The 22,581-nt window shown below is 46.0% G+C and overlaps 1 protein-coding gene across 1 annotated transcript in view; it reads left to right on the forward strand.

Moving 5' to 3' along the window:
- LOC147123749 (sperm flagella and cilia-associated protein 1-like) overlaps positions 1–20,831 on the forward strand; it is a 180,049-nt gene extending 159,218 nt beyond the window's left edge. The window contains exons 6-7 of the mRNA XM_085975655.1: positions 13,058–13,160; positions 16,846–20,831. Coding sequence (XP_085831781.1) covers positions 13,058–13,160; positions 16,846–16,947 — 205 coding nt within the window. The 3' untranslated portion in view covers positions 16,948–20,831. The remainder of the gene's footprint in view (positions 1–13,057; positions 13,161–16,845) is intronic.
- Positions 20,832–22,581: the final 1,750 nt, after the last annotated feature.

Here is a 22,581-nt window from a genome sequence, read left to right on the forward strand (position 1 = left end):
CATGAGGAGGCAGTGATATTAAACATGGAGTTACAGGAAATGCACCAAACGAGAAGGGGAACTTTGGAGTCTGGAATATCATGCTGGTATTTTGCAGCTAAAATGCACATTGGGTGCTAGGGATAGTAACTTGGAAGTAGGAGGGCAGATGTTTGAGGGATGTTAAAGACATGGGGTCTGTCAAATTAGGTAACCACACCTCCCCCCCACTGACCCTGAACACGGGGGCCCCACAAGGATGTGTGCTGAGCCCCCTCCTCTACTCCCTCTTCACCCACGACTTTGTGGCTGTTCATGGTTTCAAAACCATCATCAAGTTTGCGGATGATACCATGGTAGTAGGCCAGATCACCAACAACGATGAGTCAGCCTACAGGGAGGAGGTCCAGCATCTCATGAAGTGGTGCGCCGATAACAACCTGGCCCTTAACATCAAGAAAACCAAAGAAATCATTGTGGACTTCAGGAAGTCTAAAGGCGGAAGTCACACCCCCATCCACATCAATGGGGCTGTGGTGGAAAGGGTGGACAGCTTTAAGTTCCTCGGAGTCCACATCACGGAAGACCTCTCCTGGTCCCTCAATACCTCCTCTCTGGTGAAGAAGGCCCAGCAGCGCCTATATTTCCTAAGGAGGCTGAAGGGATGTAACCTGTCACCCCGATCCTCTCTAACTTTTACCGCTGCACAATAGAGAGCATCCTGACGAACTGTATCACAGTATGGTATGGCAGCTGTAGCTACTATGACCGGAAAGCCCTGCAGCGGGTAGTCAAAACTGCCCAACGCATTACCGGCACCCGGCTACCGACCATAGAGCACATATACCAGAAACGCTGTTTACAGAGGTCATGGTCCATCATCAAAGACCCTACCCACCCCAGCCACAGTCTGTTCGCCCTCCTGCCATCTGGGAGACGCTACAGATGCATTCGCACCCGTACGACCAGATTTAGGAACAGCTTCTTTCCCAGGGCTGTCATCCTACTGAACTCCACAAATAAACTCTAAAGCCTGCACATCTGCCAATGCACTTTATTATGGTTATGTTTCTGTTAATGTATTACAAGCCAAATGTATGTTGAATGTTTAAATGTCTTAATCTAAATGTACACTCTCGGGAGCCGCAAGCCTACATTTCGTTGTACTGCACTTGTGCACTAACAATGACAATAAAGTTGATTATGATTATGATTAGAGATACAACTAGCAACACTGGCATGCAAAGGACGGAGGTCATAATTAAGGCACAGCCAAAAAATGACAGACTTCAACTTCCTCCAGCCCTACCAGCCTCTGCGATCTCTGCGCTCCTCTAATTCTGGCCTTTTGAGCATCCCCGATTTTCATTGGCGGCTGTGCCTTCAGCTGCCTGGGCCCCAAGCTCTGGAATTTCCCTCCCTAAACCTCCCCATCTCCCTACTTCTCTCTCCTCCTTTAAGATGCTCCTTAAAACCTACCTCATTGACCACCTGTCCTAATATCGCTTTATGTGGCTCGGTGTCCAATTTTGTTTGCTAACGCTCCTGTGAAGTGGCTTGGGACCAACATTCCTACTAAGCTGCATGGCCGCGCAGCGCTCTGGAGGCCCCGCACAGGCAGCTCAGCGACTTTTACATGGAAGAGACCGCGCATGCGCGCAAATTTGAATGGGCCGCGCAGCCAGTAAAAGGGACTGCACACACAAAAAAATTAGAGGGAACATTGACGTAATAAAACTCACTACGCACTTGGTTTGAGCATAAAGCAAGGCTTTAATCAACTTGTCTGAGTTCCCTTCTACGGTTCGAGTTGTAGCTGGCTGTTCCCGAAATCACCAAGTGCGTAGTGAGTTTTATTACATCAATTTAATCAACTTGTTTCAGAACAGGGAGGTCTAGTTGTAATTCACTAGTTCCTTGTCTTCCAAAATGTCCCTGGAGAGCTGGGGCCGACGCCCGAGTATTTATACTCCTTGGACGGCGCCACCAGCTGGCCGTCCAGTGTTATTTCACGAGTAGTTTCTTGATGAATGAGATTTATAACAAACATCGTTTGGGACATTTAACTAAAGACGCTATATAAATGCAAGTTGTTGTATGAAATACAAATTAAATGGATAGAAATTAACCATCAGTTTATGTGTCATGAACCTCAAACTTAAAATCTGGTAACATAGCTAAACTATCTTGGCTCTGTGTAAGTTACAGTCTGCACTTTATGATGTTAGCAGGTCATAGTCTCTGTTCTGTTGTTCAGTGACTAGAGATGCTTGAACTGATGTATGTGCAAAGGAATGGAGTTTCAGGGGATGTAATTGTCTGGGAAGAAATTCCACAGGCAGGAAGTGTGCTGCTTGAAGCCTCACTGCTGGTGATCTCCACAGACCCTCATGCTCGACGAGCATCTCTTGTGCTCTTGGTAGCAGCACAGGTTGTAGCGAGTCCTCAAAGTTTTTGTTCTACCATCTTCCTCGTCATTGGAAATAAAAGTATTATTACTTCATGAGTCACTCATGCTTGTGAGCTTTCAGAGTTTGTGATCTGCGAATATTACACCGAGTTAAAGTCGTGCGAAAGTACAAACAGAAAGGCGACAGGAGATCGCGACGTCTTTGTGCTTCCCCCTCCCCAGTCATCAGTACGGCTAATCCCTCGGGGTGGCAAAAAACACCAACAAAATGACTTCTGGCCAGGGCTGCTAACCCTCCAGGATTGGCCTAGAATCTCCAGCAATTGAAGATTAATCTCCAGGACACATAGCCAATTCGACTCACTCGAACGTTCCATGTTTGGACCAAGGCTGGAATGAGGACTGGAGCTGAGTGGTCTTGGCAGAACTAAAACTGAGCATCAGTGAGCAGGTTATTGGTGAATAAGTGCTGCTTGATAGCACTGTCGACGACACCTTCCATCACCTTCCTGATGATTGAGAGTTGACTGATGGTGCGGTAATTGGTTGGATTAGATCTGTCTTGCTTTTTGTGGGCAGGACATACCTGGGCATTTTCCCATTTTGTCGGGTAGATGCCAGTGTTGTAGCTTGGCTAGAGGCACGGCTAGTTCTGGAGCACACGTCTTCAGCACTACAGCCGGGCTGTTGTCGGGGCCCATAGCCTTTGCTGTATCCAGTGCGCTCAGCCGTTTCTTGATATCATGTGGAATGAATCGAATTGGCTGAAGACTGGCTTCTGTGATGGTGGGGACCTCAGGAGTAGGCCAATATGGATCATCCACTCAGCACTTCTGGCTGAAGATGGTTGCAAACGCATCAGCCTTGTCTTTGCACTCACGTGCTGGGCTCTGCCATCATTGAGGATGGGGATGTTCAGGGAGCCTCCTCCTCCTGCTGTTTTATTGTCCACCACCATTCACGACTGAAAATGACAGGACTGCAGAGCTTTCATCTGATTCGTTGATTGTGGGATCGCTTAGTTCTGTCTGTCCCTCTCCTTAACATCTGTCTGAGGCTGAACCACACTGTTCGCAACCTTGGTGTCATATTTGACCCTGAAATGAGCTTCCGATCACATATCCGCAGCATAACTCAGACCACCTATTTCCACCTCCGTAACATCGCCCGTCTCCGTCCTTGCCTCAGCTCATCCGCTGCTGAAACCCACATCCATGTCTTTGTTACCTCTAGACTTGACTATTCCAATACACTCCTGGCTGGCCTCCCACATTCTATCCTATGTAAACTTGAGGTGATCCAAAACTCGACTGCCTGTGTCCTAACTCGCACCGAGTCCCGTTCACCCATCATCCCTATGTTTGCTGACCTACATTGGTTCCCGGTTAAGCAACGCCTCAATTTCAATACTCTCATCCTTCTTTTCAAATCACTCCATGGCCTCGCCCCTCCCTACCTCTGTAATCTCCTTCAGGCCCACAACCCCCCGAGATATCTGCGCTCCTCTAATTCTGCCCTCTTGAGCATCCCTGATTATAATCAGTCAACCATTGGTGGCAGTGCCTTCTGTTGCCTGGGCCCTAGGCTCTGGGATTTCCTGCCTAAAGCTCTCCGCCTCGCTACCTCTCTTTCCTCCTTTAAGACGCTCCTTAAAACCTACCTCTTTGACCAAGCTTTTGCACAAATCAAATTGGCCAAGGTAGCCTCGAGGAAGTGTTCATAGAGTGTATCCGGGATGGTTTCCTAGAACAATACGTTGTGGAACCAACCAGGGAGCAGGCTATCTTAGATCTGGTACTGTGTAATGAGACAGGATTAATAAATGTCCTCATAGTAAAGGATCCTCTAGGAAAGAGTGATCATAGCATGGTTGAATTTCAAATTCAATTGGAGGGTGAGAAAGTTGGGTCTCAAACCAACGTCCTGATCTTAAATAAAGGCAATTACAAAGGTATGAAGGCAGAGTTGGCCAAAGTGGACTGGGAAACAGTGTGTAGCATCAGTGGTAGGGAAATTATTGGAAAAATTCTGAGGGACAGAATTAGTCTCCACTTGGAGAGGCAAGAATTAATCAAAGATAGTCAGCATGGCTTTGTCAGGGGGAGATCATGTCTAACCAATTTGATTGAATTTTTCGAGGGGGTGACTAGGTGTGTGGATGAGGGTAGTGCAGTTGATGTAGTCTACATGGACTTCAGTAATGCTTTTGACAAAGTCCCGCATGGGAGACTGGTCAAGAAGGTAAGAGCCCATGGGATCCAGGGCAATTTGGCACATTGGATCCAAAATTGGCTTAGTGGCAGGAGGCAGAGGATGATGATTGAAGGTTGTTTTTGTGACTGGAAGCCTGTGTCCAGTGGTGTACTGCAGGGATCGGTGCTGGGTCCCTTGCTGTTTGTAGTGTACATTAATGATTCAGATATGAATGTAGGCGGTATGATCAGTAAGTTCGCAGATGACACGAAAATTGGTTGAGTGGCAAATAGCGAGGAGGGAAGCCTCCGGCTACAGGAAGATATAGACGGGTTGGTCAGATGGGCAGAACAGTGGCAAATGGAATTTAACCCTGAAAAGTGTGAGGTGATGCATTTTGGGAGGACTAACAAGGCAAGGGAATACACAATGAATGGTAGGACCCTAGGAAGGACAGAGGAGCAGAGGGACCTTGGTGTGCATGTACATAGATCCCTGAAGGCAGCAGGACAGGTAGATAAGGTGGTTAAGAAGGCATATGGGATACTTGCCTTCATTAGCCAATACATAGAATATAAGAGCAGGGAGGTTATGATGGAGCTGTACAAAACGCTAGTTAGGCCACAGCTGGAATAGTGTGTGCAGTTCTGGTCGCCACACTATAGGAAGGATGTGATTGCATTGGAGAGGGTGCAGAGGAGATTCACCAGGATGTTACCTGGGCTGGAGCGTTTCAGCTATGAAGAGAGACTGGACAGGCTGGGGTTGTTTTCCTTAGAGCAGGGAAGGCTGAGGGGGAACCTGATTGAGGTGCACAAAATTATGAGGGGCATAGATAGGGTAGATAGAAAGGAGCTTTTCCCCTTAGTAGAGGGGTCAAAAACCAGGGGGCATAGTTTCAAGGTAAGGGGCAGGAGGTTTAGAGGGGATTTGAGGAAAAACCTTTTCACCCAGAGAGTGGTTGGAATCTGGAACTCACTGCCTGAAAGGGTGGTAGAGGCAGGAACCCTCACAACATTCAAGAAGCGTTTAAATGAGCACTTGAAACACCATAGCATACAAGGCTACGGACCAAGTGCTGGAAAATGGGATTAGAATAGACAGGGCTTGATGGCCGGTGCAGACACAATGGGCAGAAGGGCCTCTTTCTGTGCTGTATAACTCTATGGGCACGATTTTAACTCAGGAGTCGGGTAGGAGGCGGGACTACAACTTTCGGGGTTGTAGTCCCGTCTCCATCGAGATGCGGCCAATCCACGTGATTTTAACTTGATTGACCTTGTTGAGCCCGCCCAGCGGGCTCAGCAGGCCAATAAAAGGACCATCCAGCAACAGGTGACGTCACAGACTGAAATTTCATCTGTCAAGAGGTTTGACAGATGAAATATCAGTGTTTCACAGCTGTTTGAAGCTGTCAAACACTGACAGTCTTACTTCTAACCTGAGTCCTTCTCCACAGACTCAGTTAGAAATCTCTCCTGCACAGTAAGCTGAAGGCTGTCACTTTTGACAGTTCGCAGCCATTCTGCTTTCTGTGCCGGTGAGATGAGGGACTCCCGGGACCTAAAGGAAGGAAGGCTGAAAAGGTAAGAAAAGGTCATTTAAACTTCTTTAATCACTTTAGACACACCAAACACACTTACCTTTGCACTCATGCACACATCACTCACCTGAACACCGACATCTTGACCCCTCCAAGTCCTTCAACCCGACGGCCCGCCTCCTTTAACTTGCCGTGGTTTGGAGCCGTCGGGAATCCCACACTTCAACCTTAAAAATCGGGATTAGGCTAAAAACTACCTGTTAACTACCTGTTAACAGGCAGTTAATTGGCACTAATCCCTTCCCGCCTCGGGTAGGCGAGTCCCAGTGCGGGGTGGGTACCCGCCTCCTTTGAAACTGGCATGGAGGCGGGTTTGGGTGCGAGATGGGGTCGGGACCCCTGATGTCGGGATTTTAACCCCCCCCACCCAACGCCTCCAATCCCGACTCCACGGCCCAATGAAAATCCTGCTCTATGACTCTATGAAAATAGATTAAAGGGTAAGATGGTTGATAAGCAATGGCAGACATTTAAGGAGATATTTCATAACTCTCAACAAAAATATATTCCAGTGAGGAGGAATGACTTTAAGAGAAGGGAAAACCGTCCGTGGTTAACTAAGGAAGTAAAGGATGGTATCAAATTGAAAACAAAGGCATACAATGTTGCCAAGATTAGTGGAAGGTCAGAGGATTGGGAAATTTTTAAAAACCAGCAAAGGATAACTAAAAAAATAATAAAGAGAGAGAAGATGGATTATGAGAGCAAACTAGCAATAAATATAAAAACAGATAGTAAGAGCTTCTACAGGTATATAAAAAGGAAGAGAGTAGCTAAAGTAAACATTGGTCCCTTAGAGGATGAGAGTGGGGAATTAATAATGGGGAACAGGGAAATGGCAGAAACTTTGAACAAATATTTTGTATCAGTCTTCACGTTAGAAGACACTAAAACCATTCCAATAATACACAATCAAGGGGCTATAGGGAGGGGGTAACTTAAAACAATCACTATCACTAAAGAAAAAGTACTCGGCAAAATAATGGGACTAAAGGTGGACAAGTCCCCTGGACCTGATGGCCTGCCTCCTAGGTTCTTTAAAGAAGTGGCTGCAGAGATAGTGGATGCATTGGTTGCAATCTACCAAAATTCCCTGGATTCTGGAGAGGTCCCAGCGGATTGGAAAACCGCAAATGTAACGTCCCTATTTAAGAAGGGAGGGAGACTATAGACCAGTTAGCCTAACATCTGTTATTGGGAAAATGCTGGAGTCCATTATTAAGGAAGCAGTAGCAGGACATTTAGAAAATCATAATACAGTCAAGCAGAGTCAGCGTGGTTTTATGAAAGGAAAATCATGTTTGACAAATTTGCTGGAGTTCTTTGAGGATGTAACGAGCAGGGTGGATAAAGGGGAACCAGTGGATGTGGTGTATTTGGATTTCCAGAAGGCATTCAATAAGGTGCCACATAAAAGGTTACTGCGCAAGATAAGAGCTCACGGGGCTGAGGGTAATATATTAGCATGGATAGAGGATTGGCTAACTAACAAAAAACAGAGGGGCGATTTTGCCAGCCCTGGGGAGGCGGGACTGCCAGGAAAATGGCAGAATCTGGGGCGTGTACCCATCCCGCCCCCAACCCGCCTTTGTGCCATCTTCCCAGGAGGTGGGTACCCAACCCGCGCCGGGTCCCGTCTCCTCGAGGCGGGAAGGGGATTAGTGCCAATTAACTGCCTGTTAACAGGTAGTTAACAGGCAGTTTTTTTGAGAATCCCTATTTTCAGCCCTGAAGTGTGGGCTTCCCGACGGCTCCGAACCTTGCCAGGGTCAGCGAGGCGGGCCTTCGGTCTGCGGGGTTCGGAGGGGTCGAGATGTCCGGTGTGCAGGTTAGTGATGAGTGCAAGTGTGGCGAGGTGAGTATGTGAGGTGAGTGTAAAGTGTTTTAAGAAGTTTTACTTACCTTTACTTCTTCCTCCAGGCTTCATCCCTTCAGTTCTCAGGAGTCTCTCATCTCACCGGCACAGAAAGCAGAATGGCCGCTGAACTGTCAAAAGCTGCAGCCTTCTGCTTTCTGCTCAGGAGAGATCTCTAACTGAGCCTGAGTGGAGGGGCTCAACTTAGAGGACAGATTGTCAGTGTTTGACAGCTTCGCAGAGCCATCAAACGCTGACATTTCATCTGTCAAAAGCTCTTGACAGATGAAACGTCACTCACTGACGTCACCTGTAACCGGTTTTCCCTTAATTGGCCTGCTAAGCCCGCTGGATCTGTTTGAGCTGCTAGATCTGTTCTGAATCTATCCCATTTAGCATGGTAGCAGTGCCACACAACACGATGGCGGGTGTCCTCAGTGTGAAGATGGGACTTCATCCACAATGACTCTGCGGTGGTCACTCCGACCTGTGCTGTCATGGACAGATGCATCTGCAACAGGTAAGTTGGTGACAACGAGGTCAAGTAGGTTTACCCCTCGTGTTGGTTCTATCACCTCCTTCTGCAGGCCCAGTCTGGCAGCTATTTCCTTCAGGACACGGCCAGCTCGGTCAGTAGTGGTGCTACCGAGGCAGTCTTGGTGGTGGACATTGAAGTCCCCCACCCAGAGTACGTTCTGTGCCCTTGCTACTCTCAGTGCTTCTTCCAGGTGGTGTTCAGCATGGATGAGCACTGATTCATCAGCTGAGGGAAGGCAGTAGGTGGTAATCAGCAGGAGGTTTCCTTGCCCATGCTTGACCTGATGCCATGAGACTTCATGAGGTCAAGAGTCAATGTTGAGGACTCCCAGGGCCACTCCTTCCTGACTATATCACTGTGCCGCCACCTCTGGTGGGTCTGTCCTGGTGGTGGGACAAGACATACCCAGTGTTGGTGATGGAGGAGTTTGGGACATTGGCTGAAAGGTATGATTCTGTGAGTATGACTATGTCAGGCTGTTGATTGACTAGTCTGTGGGGCAGCTCTCCCAATTTTGTCACAAGTTCCCATTTGTTAGCAAGGAAGACTTTGCAGGGCCGACTGGGCTGGGTGTGCCGTTGTCGTGTCTGAATCCACTACAGATTGCAGATGAAAAGCTTTAGAAGTAAAACCAGGGAAACTGGAAGCCTGAAATCAAAAGCATATAGCAGTTCAACCAGTACTTTTGTCTACCTCAGAACACTACCGAATTTCAGGCGATGTCAGTTACCTGGACCAATATGTCGAGGAACCAACCAGAGATCAGGCCATCTTAGACTGGGTATAATGTAATGAGAAAGGATTAATTAGCAATCTTGTTGTACGAAGCTCCTTGGGTCGGAACAATCATAATATGATAGAATTCTTCATTAAGATGGAGAGTGAAGTAGTTGACTCAGTGACTAGGGTCCTGAATTTAAATAAAGGAAACTACGATGGTATGAGGCGTGAGTTGGGTAGGATTGATTGGGGAATGTCACTCAAAGGGTTGACGGTGGATAGGCAATGGCAAATATTCAAGGACCACATGGATGAACTACAGAATTTGTTCATCCCAGTTTGGCATAAAAATAAAACAGAAAAGGTGACCCAGCCGTGGCTAACAAGGGAAATTAGGGATAGCATAAGACCCAAGGAGAGGACATATAAATTGGCCAGAAAAAGCAGTAAACCTGAGGATTGGGAGCAGTTTAGGATTCAACAAAGGAGGACAAAGGGATTAATTAAGAAGGGGAAAATAAAATATGAGAGTAAGCTTGCAGGGAACATAAAAACTGACTGTAAATGCTTTTATAGATATGTGAAGAGAAAAAGATTGGTGAAGTCAAGCGTAGGTCCCTTGCAGTCAGAATCAGGGGAATTTATAATGGGGAACAAAGAAATGGCAGACCAATATACATATTTTGTTTCTGTCTTCACAAAGGAGGACACAAATAACCTCCCAGAGATGTCAGGGAACATAGGGTCTGATGAAAGGGAGGAACTGAAAGAAATCAGTATTTGTAGGGAAATGGTGTTAGGGAAATTGATGGGATTGAAGGCCAATAAATCCCCAGGGCCTGATAATCAACATCCTAGGGTACTTAAGGAAGTGGCCCTAGAAATAGTAGATGCATTGCTGATCATCTTCCAACATTCGATGGAATCTGGAACAGTACCCATGGATTGGAGGGTAGCTAATGTTACCCCACTATTCAAAAAAGGTGGTAGAGAGAAAACAGGGAATTACAGACCGGTAAGCCTGACATCGGTAGTGGGGAAAATGCTAGACTCCATTATAAAAGATGTAATAGCAGACCACTTGGAAAACAGTGACAGGATCGGACAAAGTCAACATGGATTTACAAAATAACAACAGAAAATGCTGGAAAAACTCAGCAGGCCAGGCAACATCCGTGGAGAGAAATTAGAGTCTACGTTTCGGGTCTAACACTTTTTCAAAACTGGAAAGGAAATGAAATAGATCGAAAGGCAGGGCAGCGGTCTATTTCATTTCCTTTCCAGTTTTGAAAAAGGGTTAGACCCGAAACGTCGACTCTAATTTCTCTCCACAGATGTTGCCTGGCCTGCTGAGTTTTTCCAGCATTTTCTGTTGTTATTTTGGATTTCCAGCATCTGCAGTGTTTTGCTGTGGATTTACAAAAGGGAAATCGTGCTTGACTAATCTACTGGAATTTTTTGACGACGTAACTGGTAAAATAGATAAGGGAGAACCAGTGGATGTGGTGTATTTGGACTTTCAAAAGGCTTTCGATAAGGTCCCGCATAAGAGATTAGCGTGTAAAGTTAAGGCACATGGGATTGGGGGCAAGGTATTGACTTGGATAGAGAACTGGTTTGCAGACAGAAAAGAAAGAGTTGGAATAAATGGGTCTTTTTCCGAGTGGCAGGCAGTGACTAGTGGGGTACCGCAGGGATTGGTGCTTGGACCCCAGCTATTCACAATATATATTAATGATCTAGACAAGGGAACTAGATGTAATATCTCCAAGTTTGCCGATGACACAAAGCTGGGTGGGCATGTGTGCTGTGAGGAGGATGCCGAGAAACTCCAGGATGATTTGGATAGGTTGGGTGATTGGGCAGAAGCATGGCAGATGCAATATAACGTGGATGAATGCGAGGTTATCCACTTTCGTGTCAAAAACAGGAAAGCAGATTATTATCTGAATGGCAATAGATTGGGAGAAGGGGAAGTGCAATGAGACCTGGGCGTCCTTGTGCACCAGTTGCTGAAGGTAAGCATGCAGGTGCAGCAGGCGGTTAAGAAGGCAAACGGTATGTTGGCCTTCGTAGCGAGAGGTTTGAGTGCAGGAGCAAGGCTGTCTTGCTGCAGTTGTACAGGGCCTTGGTGAGACCACATCTTGAGTATTGTGTGCAGTTTTGGTTGCCTTATCTGAGGAAGGATGTTCTTGCCATGGAAGGAGTTCAGCGAAGATTCACCAGGCTGATACCTGGGATGGCAGGAATGACGCATGAGGAGAGATTGGGTTGATTGGGCTTATACTCGCTGGAGTTTAGAAGAATGAGAGGGGATCTCATTGAAACTTATAAAATTCTGACAGGACTGGACAGACTGGATGCAGGAAGGATGTTCCCGATGGTCGGGGAGTCCAGAACCAGGGGTCACAGTCTAAGGATAAGGGGTAGGCCATTTAGGACAGAAATGAGGAGGAATTTCTTCACCCAGAGAGTGGTGAACCTGTGGAATTCTCTACCACAGAAGGCAGTGGAGGCCAATTCATTAAATATATTCAAGAAGGAGTTGGATATATTTCTTAAGGCTAAAGGGATCAAGGGATATGGGAAGAAAGCAGGGACAGGGTACTGAATTTGGATGATCACCCATGATCGCATTGAATGACGGAGCAGGCTCGAGGGGACGAATGGCCTACTCCTGCGCCTATCTTCTATGTTTCTATGTTACCACGGAAGCTAGACAACCTGGCGCCGTCCAGTTCTTAAAGGGTAGGGGCCATCCTATTGGCCAGCCACACCCTGCTCATTGCAGCCTTGAATCACGGCCTGCAGAGACCTCTGAAGCAATTGTGTTGGAAGCACTAATGGATAGGCCCAGGGAAAGAGCTCGGCACTTAGGAACCTCAAAAGTGGTGCTGAGGAGCAAAACTCCTTAGGACAGTGCTAAATCTCTCCAGACATCTCTGAACCTGCGTGTACCAAAAACTTTGCCAACAAGACAAAGGCAGGAAGCGCCCGCCTTTAAATAGCGCTCCCCCAGCCCCTTCCCGACTTGAAAACGTTCCCCTCTACCTGTCGTTCCTAGCGTAAGGCGCTAAGGTAGGGGGCGCAACTCAATATCCGGACTGGGGCGTTGCACACTCGACTGACGTCACGATCTGCGGGCGCAGGAGATCGTGGCAGCAGTGTTTAGTGCCGCTGCAAAATGGCTGGTCAATTTCGCGAGCGGCGCTTAAATCACCGCCCTTGGGCGCTAAGTTCCTAACGCCCCATTAGCGACCCCCGGAGGCACTAACGGGAGATGCTAACCAACCGAATCTTTACCCCAAAAAAATTCTTTAACGTTAAAATTGATTGATTCCAATCACATTTTTTTAAAAGTCGGGACTAATAGGGGCATAGTTTCTGTAGAATCATAGAAGAGTACAGCACACAAGGAGGCCATTCGGCCCATCGAGTCTGTGCCATCTGACGCAATTCCTTAATGAACCTGTACTTAAATTCCTCTGTGTGTGTTTTACTGCAGGCATTAACCCTGTTATCCCCAAGGAGTGGCGGAGAATCTCTAATACAGTGATAGCAGCACAGTTACAGTGGTCTGGAAGCCCTGACTACTAAAAGTTGCTCATGATAACAAATAAATTCCCATCGGCCACTGTGCCGCCCAGAAATTGGTCAAGGGATGTGGTGGACCTGTTAGTGAAGTTTCTCATTTAATTTGCTGCACAGGTTCTTTGTACAGTCATGATTAATGTTTTCAAACTTTGTCTGTATTTTCAGTCCAGCACCCGGATGTGCACAGAAAAGCCAGCTGAGCCCAGAGGTACGGATCTTGATGGAGGAGAAAGAACAGGCACTGCTGGCTTTTCAGGAAACAATCCAGGTAGGAACATAGAATGAGAAAGTGCTAATCAATAATCTTGTGGTAAAGGGGCCTTTAGGGACAAGTGACCATTATATGATTGAATTTTATATTAAGTTTGAGAGTGATGTAGTCCAATCTGAAACTAAGGTCATCAATCTAAACAGAGGAAACTACAAGGGTATGAGCGACAAGTTGGCCATGGTAGATTGGGAGACTACACTAAAAGGTATGAAGGTGGACATACAATGGCTAACATTCAAGGAAATAATGTATAATTTGCAACAAACATATATTCCTCTAGGTCATAAAAACCTAAAAGGAAAAGTGATCCAACCATGGCTAACAAAAGAAATTAAAGCTAGTATTAAATCAAAGGAGGAAACTTATAAAGTTGTCAGAAAAAGCGGTCAGCCTGAGGATTGGGATCTTTTTAGAAATCAGCAAAGGGGGACCAAGAATATGATAAAGAAAGGGAAAATGAAATATGAGCGCAAACTAGTGAAAAATATTAAAATGGATTGTAAAAGCTTCTATAGGTATGTGAAAAGGAAAAGCCTGGCGAAGGTAAATGTAGGTCCTTTACAGTCTGAGACGGGAGAATTTATAATGGGGAATGAGGAAATGGCAGAGAAATTAAATAAATACTTTGTTTCTGTCTTCACGGAGGAAGACACAAAAAACCTTCCAGAAATATGAGAAAACCAAGGGTGTGGCAAGAATGAAGAACTTAAAGAAATTATTAGTAAAAAAACAGTACTAGCAAAATTAATGGATTAAAAGTCGATAAATCTCAAGGACAGGATGACCGACATCCTAGGGTTTTGTAAGAGGTGGCCATTGGGATAGTGGACGCATTGGTTGTCAGCTTCCAAAATTCTATAGATTCTGGAACGGTTCCTGCAGATTGGAGGATAGCAAATGTAACCCCGCTATTTAAGAAAGGTGGGAGAGAGAAAACGGGGAACTACCGACCTGTTAGCCTCACATCAGTAGTTGGGAAAATGCTGGAATCTATTATAAAGGATGCAATAACTGGACACTTATATACCAGCATGGATTGAGAATTGATTAACAGACAGAAAACAAAGAGTAGGGATAAACGGGTCTTTTTCAGGATGGCAGGCTGTGACTAGTGGTGTACCACAAGGATCGGTGCTTGGGCCCCAGCTATTCACAATCTATATCAGTGATTTGGATGAGGGGACTAAAAGTAACATTTCCAAATTTGCTGATGACACAAAGGTAGGTGATAGTGTCAGTTGTGAAGAGGATGTGAAGAGACTTCAAGGGGATCTCGACAGGTTCAGTGAGTGGGCAAAAACATGGCAGATGGAATATAATGTGGATAAATGTGAAGTTATCCACTTTGGTAGAAAAAGCAGAAAGGCAGAGTATTTCCTAAATGGTGAAAGATTGGGGAATGCAGATGCTCAAAGGGACCTGGGTGTCCTTGTACATGAGTCACTGAAAGTGAATGTGCAGGTGCAGCAAGCCATTAGGAAGACAAATGGTATGCTGGCCTTCATTACAAGAGGATTGAGTACAGGAGTAAAGAAGTCTTACTCCAATTATATAGGGCCTTGGTGAGACCACACCTGGAGTACTGTGTACAATTTTGGTCTCCTTACCTAAGGAAGGATATACTTGCCATAGAGGGAGTGCAACAAAGGTTCACGAGATTGATTCCTGGGATGGCGGGACTGTCGTATGAGAAGAGATTGAGTAAACTAGGCCTGTATTCTCTTGAATTCAGAAGAATGAGAGGGGATCTCATTGAAGCATTCAAAATTATTACAGGGCTTGATAGGGTGGATGCTGGGAGAATGTTTCCCTTGGCTGGGGAGTCGAGAACCAGGGGCCACAGCCTCAAGATAAAGGGTAGGCCATTCAGGACTGAAATGCAAGAAATTTCTTCACACAGAGGGTGGTGAATCTTTGGAATTCTCTACCCCAGAGGGCTGTGGAGGCTCAGTCATTGGGTATATTCAAAACAGAAGTTGATAGATTTCTGACTAGTAAGGGCATCAAGGGATATGGCGATAGGGCCGGTGAATGGAATTGAGGCAGAAGATCAGCCATGATCTCATTGAACGGCGGAGCAGGCTCGAAGGGCCGAATGGCCTAATCTTGCTCCTATTTCTTATGTTCTTATAGGAACCGAAGTTGGCCATTCAACCCCTCTAGCCTGTCCACCATTCAATTAGATCATGGCTGATCTATACCATCTCCATCTACCCATCTTGGTTCCGTAACCCTTAATACCCTTGCCTAACAAAACTCTAGCAATCTCAGTTAAGAGATTTTCGATTGAGCCCCCAGCCTCAACAGCTTTTTGGGGAAGAGAGTCCCAGATTTCCACTGCCCTTTGTGTGAAGAAGTGCTTGCTGACATCAGCCCTGAATGTCCTAACTCTCTAATTTTACGGTTATGCCCCCTTGTTCTGGACTCACCCCACCGGAGGAAATAGTTTCTCTCTAACTACCCTATCAACCCCTTTAATCATCTCATTAGATTATCACTTAATCTTCTTTACTCAAGGGAATACAAGCCTAGTCTATGCAACTTGTCCTCATAATTTACCAGGCATAGAATAGATTTAAGCCATGCAGCTCCTTTTATTTATTGCTTCATGGGATGTGGGTGACCCTGCCAAGGCAGATATCATTGCCCGATCCTAGTTGCCCTAAGAAAATGGTGTGGGCTGCCTTCTCAGCTGCTTCAGTCCTGCTTATTGCTGAACTTTGTAGCGATTGTTGACAACTAAGAAGCTTGCCCGTCCCAAAGCGCTTCACAACCAATGAAGTACTTTTGAAGTGTACTCCCTGTTGTAATGTAGGAAACGCGGCAGCCAATTTGCGCACAGCAAGCTCCCACAAACAGCAACGTGATAACGATCGGATAATCTGTTTTTTAGTGATGTTGGCCGAGGGGTAAATATTGGCCCCAGGACACCGGGGAGAACTCCCCTGCTCTTCTTCGAAATAGTGCCCTGGGATCTTTTATGTCCAGCTGAGAGGGGAGACAAGGCTTTGGTTTAACGTCTCATCCGAAAGACTTTCATTATTCTGTATCACGTCTCCTCTGCAGTCTTCTCCAGCCAGAGTAAGTTCCGCCGCCTGAGCCTTTCTTCATCACGTAGAAAGAAAGAAAGAACTTGTATAATGCCCTCAGGACGTGCTAAAGCGCTTTTCAGCCAATGGAGTACATTTTTTTGAAGTGTAGTCACTGTTGTGATACATAGAAACATAGAAACGTAGAAGATAGGAGCAGGAGTAGGCCATTCGGCCCCTCGAGCCTGCTCCGCCATTCAATGAGATCATGGCTGATCATCCAAATTCAGTACCCTGTCCCTGCCTTCTCCCCATATCCCTTGATCCCTTTAGCCTTAAGAAATATATCTAACTCCTTCTTGAATATATTTAATGAACTGGCCTCCACCGCCCTCTGTGGTAGAGAATTCCACAGGTTCACCACTCTCTGGGTGAAGAAATTCCTCCTCATTTCAGTCCTAAATGGCTTACCCCTTATCCTTAGACTATGACCACTGGTTCTGGACTCCCCGGCCATCAGAAACATCCTTCCTGCATCTAGTCTGTCCAGGCCTGACAGAATTTTATAGGTTTCGATGTTGTAACTGAGGCCCTGAGATCTGGGGTGATGTCGATACTGCTGTTTTAAATGTAGCCTGAGTATTGTGTTTCAGATTCTGCAGGTGAAAGTTCGGCGACTGGAGCATCTTCTGTACCTGAAGGACGTCCGAATCGACGACCTCACGCGGCGCGTGCATCAAGCTGAACAAAGATGAATGGGGCCTTTTCTCCCTCCTTTCGTTTCGGCCATGACAACTGTATTCAGATCAGTGTTTAAAAAAAAATAATGATGAAAGCAAAAATCTCCAATATTTACCAGCCTGACTGAAAATGTATAGCCGGGTGCTCAGTGGGAATTATGAGCCCAGCCTCAGTGGCAGCAGCTATTTGACAGTGGGGTGCATCACAACCAAGCCCGAACCTATCCTCAGCTGACATCGACACACATGCACCTTGCAGCTTGGGTTACTGGATTGTGACGAGGATTTACCCCTGTATAGTCCAGTACACTGAGGCTGATTATAGAACCCTTGCAGCAGTGTAGCTGAGATAATCTAACTGCGCATTTAGAATGATTAGCTGCAGGGCCTCACTCATGTACACTTTGTTCCACACTGCGGTAATGGGACCTACTGATTGCGTCGAGTTTTCAGCTCTCATTTTAGCTATTATTACAGTAATAGTTACTCAGATCACAAGATGGACACCGAGGAGGAAGGCCATTTTACTCACCCTAAATAATTGCTTCGGAAAGTCACTGCAAATTTCCCCATCATACCCGCTGACCGTTCAGAAAATGATTCCAGGGTTTTTGCCTCCACTGCCTCACCTGGAAGTCCAAGTGTTGGCCAGGCTGCGTGAAGGAAGAACTTCCTGGCATCCGACCTCAATCAGTTTTCAGCTAATTTGAGTCTGTGCCTCTTGTCTGCATTGCCACTGTTTAGTTTGAAGTCATCTTGCGGGTTTATAGAATCATAGAATAGTACAGCACAGAAGGAGGCCATTCGGCCCATCGAACCTGTGCCGGCTCTTTCGAAGAGCAATCCAGTTAGTCCCGCTCCCCCATTCTTTCCCCATATCCCTGCAATTTTTTCTCCTTCAAGTATTAACCAGTTCCCTTTTGAAGGCTACTATTGAATCTGTATCCACCACCCTATCAGGTAGTGTATTCCAAATCCTAACCACTCGTTGCATTAAAAAGTTTTTCCTCCGGTCGCCTCTTGTTCTTTTTTACAATCACCTTAAACCTGTGCCCTCTGGTTATTGACCCTTCAGCCAATGGAAAGTTTCTCTTTATTTACTCTATCTAAACTCTTTATAATTTTAAACACTTCTATCAAATCGCCTCTTAGCCTTCTCTGCTCCAAGGAGAACAACCCCAGCTTCTCTCCAGTCTATCCACATACGCGTAATCCCTCATCTCTGGGACCATCCTAGTAAATCTCTTTGGTACCCTCTCCAAAGCCTTTGCGTCCTTCCTAAAATGTGGTGCCCAGAATTGGACACAATACTCCAGCTGGGGCCAAACTAGTGTTTTATACAGGTTCAGCATAACTTCCTGGCTTTTCTACTCTATGCACTTCTATGAGGTCACCAGTTGGTCACTTCCTTTCAAGGCTGAAAAGAACAAGTTTCTCCCAGACTAATATTCCTCCCTCAACCAATATTACCAAGGAAATTGTTGCTGTTTGACAGATCTTGCTCTATACAAAATGGCTGCCACATTTGTCTCCAATACTTCACTACAAAGTCATTCATGGTATGCGAAGCGCCTTGAGACATTGGGAGGTGAGGGGGGCGGGGGCGAACCCAGACCAAAGGTGACTCGCAATATATATATGGGGCCCAGAGGAGCAGTCCTGCTCCACCTGACCCCACATCGATATGTGAAACCTAACCTATCCCAGGGCCTCTCTGGCTGGGCTGTTCAGTCCAGAAATAGCAATCTTGGTACGTCATAGGACCCTGATTAGCATCTTAAACCGCCTGAATCGGCGCCTCTTTGGCCGCCCAGCAGTCGACCCCGGGGAACATTGCCATGGCGACGGCAGCAACAGGGCGGTAGGTCACGGCCCAGTATTTCCGCGGTGCTTCCGCTACCTGAATATTCGTCTCTATATGTGACTCCCGCGACTCCATGGAACTCACATATGCGATCTGCAATGACGAACGAGCAGAACACGCCCCTGTGCTGGGAATATCCCTTAACTCCAATTAGCACGGAGTATAATCATAGTGAAGTAATAATTGGAAGCCTTTTTTCTTGCACACATAAGTAGGTGATCAGCAGAACCCACCCTTCCTTCTCTATCTCCAACTCCCAATTGCCAGTTCCTGCAAGTCACAAAGCACTCGCAACCTTTAGACAAGAGTGTGTTGTGGTCCCACTCAGAACCACAATACGTGCTTCATTTAACAAGTTACCATTGAGTTTCTTGTATACCGCCAGTGTGGAGCAGAATATGTTATTTTTAGTAAATTCAGTTTGTTGCGGCGTTTAAATATGAATCCCTTCACGAATCAGCTGCTATAAAGAATAATGATTACGATTGCTTTTTCTATCCGTTTATGTTTGTTTAATTTGTTTACGATGAATGCCGAGGACACCGTTGATAGTATTAGCTTCGAGGAGTAACTGAGCCCAACATTGTGTAGGAGCTGAATTAACATTAGTAGAGGATATAATCATTAAATGCGGGGGGGGGCGGTGGAATTGGAGGAATTCCTTTAGTTTAGATTTCTCAGACATCTTTTTGAAAAAATATAATTTATGTATTTGAATACAATAAAAACACGTGCATTTTGCACCCGTCACATTTTCTGTGTCACACTTCTTTGTCACACCTAATTATAGGCAAATATCAGGCAGCTGATTAGCACATATGCTAATTTCAAGTGAGTCTGACCTGAAGTTGACTTTGAGCACAGTAATTGCACCTTGTAGCCTGAGAGGGACATACAACTACACTTTAGCAGGAGAATAATACACTGTGCATTACACGGTCTAATAAGTCCTGCCCTTATAAAACAGCACATCTTCTGACTTGCAGTGAGCAGCATCATGAGAGATCCGCTGGTAATATCAATGGCGTAACATCCAATTTGCCAGGAGCATTCCTCACCCTCGGGTGTCACAGTTTTAACATGCTGCAGCAGTGCAGGTGAAAATTACCCCCAAAATGTCTTGCTCAAATAGAGAGCCATGAATCATGTTGGTTCTCCTTGCTGCTACGCCACTGTAGTGATGTCATTGACAGAGCAGCTGCACTAATTACAGTGGGAGCTATGATTTCAGATCAGTCTGGGTCATTAGTTATCTTTTGGCCCCCATTTTAACTCCAGGTGGATTCCCAGCTCAGGCCTGAGTTAAAATTACAGTGGGGACTCAATTATGTCATCAGGCCGCAACATGCATATGTAAAGAAGGACCCCCATTGGCTCCGGGCGCGTGTCCTTGCTGCCTGCTCAGGAGAGCAGGTTAAAATTACAGATGTTGCGATCATGGCAGCTTTCGGACAGGCAAGAGCCAGGGCGATTTTAACTGCCTACCCGCCAGGTGTCTGCTGAGCGAGTAGGGTTAAAATCACCCCTGCTTCTGAACTGTCTTCTCTGAACTAATATTTTTATAATTACATTTTTTTCCAACAAACAATGGGTTAAGGCTTCTAATAAAAAGTATTGTGGCCCACCCCACCCCCCCCAACAGACTTCCCTTCCTCTTTATGTATCTGTGAATTGAGCTCCCTCACAATCCAGGGTTCAGGGATGAAATGGTATTAATGTTTAGGTATGTTGTATGGTCTTCTGCTGTTAAAGCTTCTTGTTGTAAAAGGATTACCAAATGTGGAGCATTACATGAGCACCATTGATTTAATGACTTTGGATTGAAACTTGAGTTGCAATAATTAGAAATAATTTTCTCACTATCTGACAATTTACATTCATAAAATGTACGATTTTCATGGATGTACACAAAATGGGATGGTAATATGTAATTGATTTAGAATTGTTTGTCAACATTTTAAAAAGTTACTGTTTTGATGTAAAACCATATTTAACCATATTATGATCTAAATACTTTAAATAAATGTTTCCTAAGAATCCCAAATAATCCTTCAATCATAATTTAAGATTATTTCTTAATAATGTTTCTGCTCATCAAAGTGAGTGGTAGTAATGCTGTGAAATGGACTGTGACATTCTTTCATTTCCCACATCAGTTATCCTGTGAGCTCGCTCAGTGAGATTGTCAATTTAGTGTTGAATTAAGCAGAGTTTGCATTGTGCATCCAGGTCTATTTGGAACTTGGTTCAAACTGCTTCAAACTCAATTCACATAGAATGTTTACAATCAGGAGATGGAGGCAACTTTCTCCCTCCCGCACTCTCTACCACCCCATTCCTTCCCGACCCCAGTCGCAGATGTGAAAGGTCAGTGTAATCCACCCAGTGAATTAGACCTGAATGAATGACAGCGAAATTGTCAGCGTTCGCCGTCATTACCCCTCCAAAACTGACCGTAACTTCAGGATTTAGCGCATGTGCAGATAAAACGGAAATTGTCGAAGTGCGCCGGTGGTGGAGGGAGTAAATGTTTAAGGTGGTGGATGGCTGCCAATCAAGCGGGCTGCTTTGTCCTGGATGGTGCCGAGCTTGCTGAGTGTTGTTGGAGCTGCACTCATCCAGGCAAGACGAGAGTACTCCTTATTTGTGTCTTGTAGATGGTGGAAAGGCTTTGGGGAGTCAGGAAGTGAGACACTCGCCACAGAATACCCAGCCTCTGACCTGCTCTTGTTGTATTTATGTGGCTGGCCCATTTAAGTTTCTGGTCAATGGTGATCACCAGGATGTTGATCACAGAATCACAGAAACCCCACAGTGCAGATAGAGGCCATTTCGGCCCATCGAGCCTGCACCGACACATATCCCACCCGATCCCCGTAACCCCTACACCAACACATGTCCCACCCTATCCCTGTAACCCCACGTATTTAATCCCCCTAACACTAAGGGTCAATTTATCATAGCCAATCAACCTAACCCGCACATCTTTGGACTGTGGGAGGAAACCGGAGCACCCGGAGAAAACCCACGCAAACACGGGGAGAATGTGCAAACTCCACACAGACAGTCGCCCGAGGCCGGATTCGAACCCGGGTCTCTGGCGCTGTGAGGCAACAGTGCTAACCACTATGCCACCGTGCTGCCGTGATCCCCATGTTGGGGATTCGGCGATGGTAATGCCGTTGAATGTTAAGGGGCGGTGGTTAGATGCTCTCTTGTTGGAGATAGTCATTGCCTGGCACTTGTGTGGCGCGAATATTACTTGCCACTTATCAGCCTTAATGTCATTCGAGTCTTGCTGCATGCGGGCATGGACTGCTTCATTATCTGAGGAGTTGTGAATGGAATTGAACACAGCGCAATCTTCAGCGAACATCTCCACTTCTGACCTTATGATGGAGAGAAGGTCATTGATGAAGCAGCTGAAGATGGTTGGGCCTAGGACACTGCCCTGAGGAACTCCTACAGCGATGTCCTGGGAATGAGATGATTGGCCTCCAACAACCACAACCATCTTCCTTTGTGCTAGGTATGACTCCAGCCAATGGAGAATCTTTCCCCTGATTTCCCATTTACTTCAATTTTACTAGGGCTCCTTGATGCCACACTCGGTCAAATGCTGCCTTGATGTCAAGGGCAGTCACTCTCACCTCACCTCTGCAATTCAGCTCCTTTGCCTATGCCTGTAATGAGGTCTGGAGCCGAGTGGTCCTGGCAGAACCCAAACTGAGCATTGGTGAGCAGTTTATTGGTGCTGCTTGATAGCACTGCCGATGACACCTTCC

This window comes from Somniosus microcephalus, chromosome 2 (genome assembly GCF_052327205.1).
Source record: "Somniosus microcephalus isolate GS21.2 chromosome 2, FLI_Smic_1.0, whole genome shotgun sequence".
Lineage (NCBI taxonomy): Eukaryota > Metazoa > Chordata > Chondrichthyes > Squaliformes > Somniosidae > Somniosus > Somniosus microcephalus.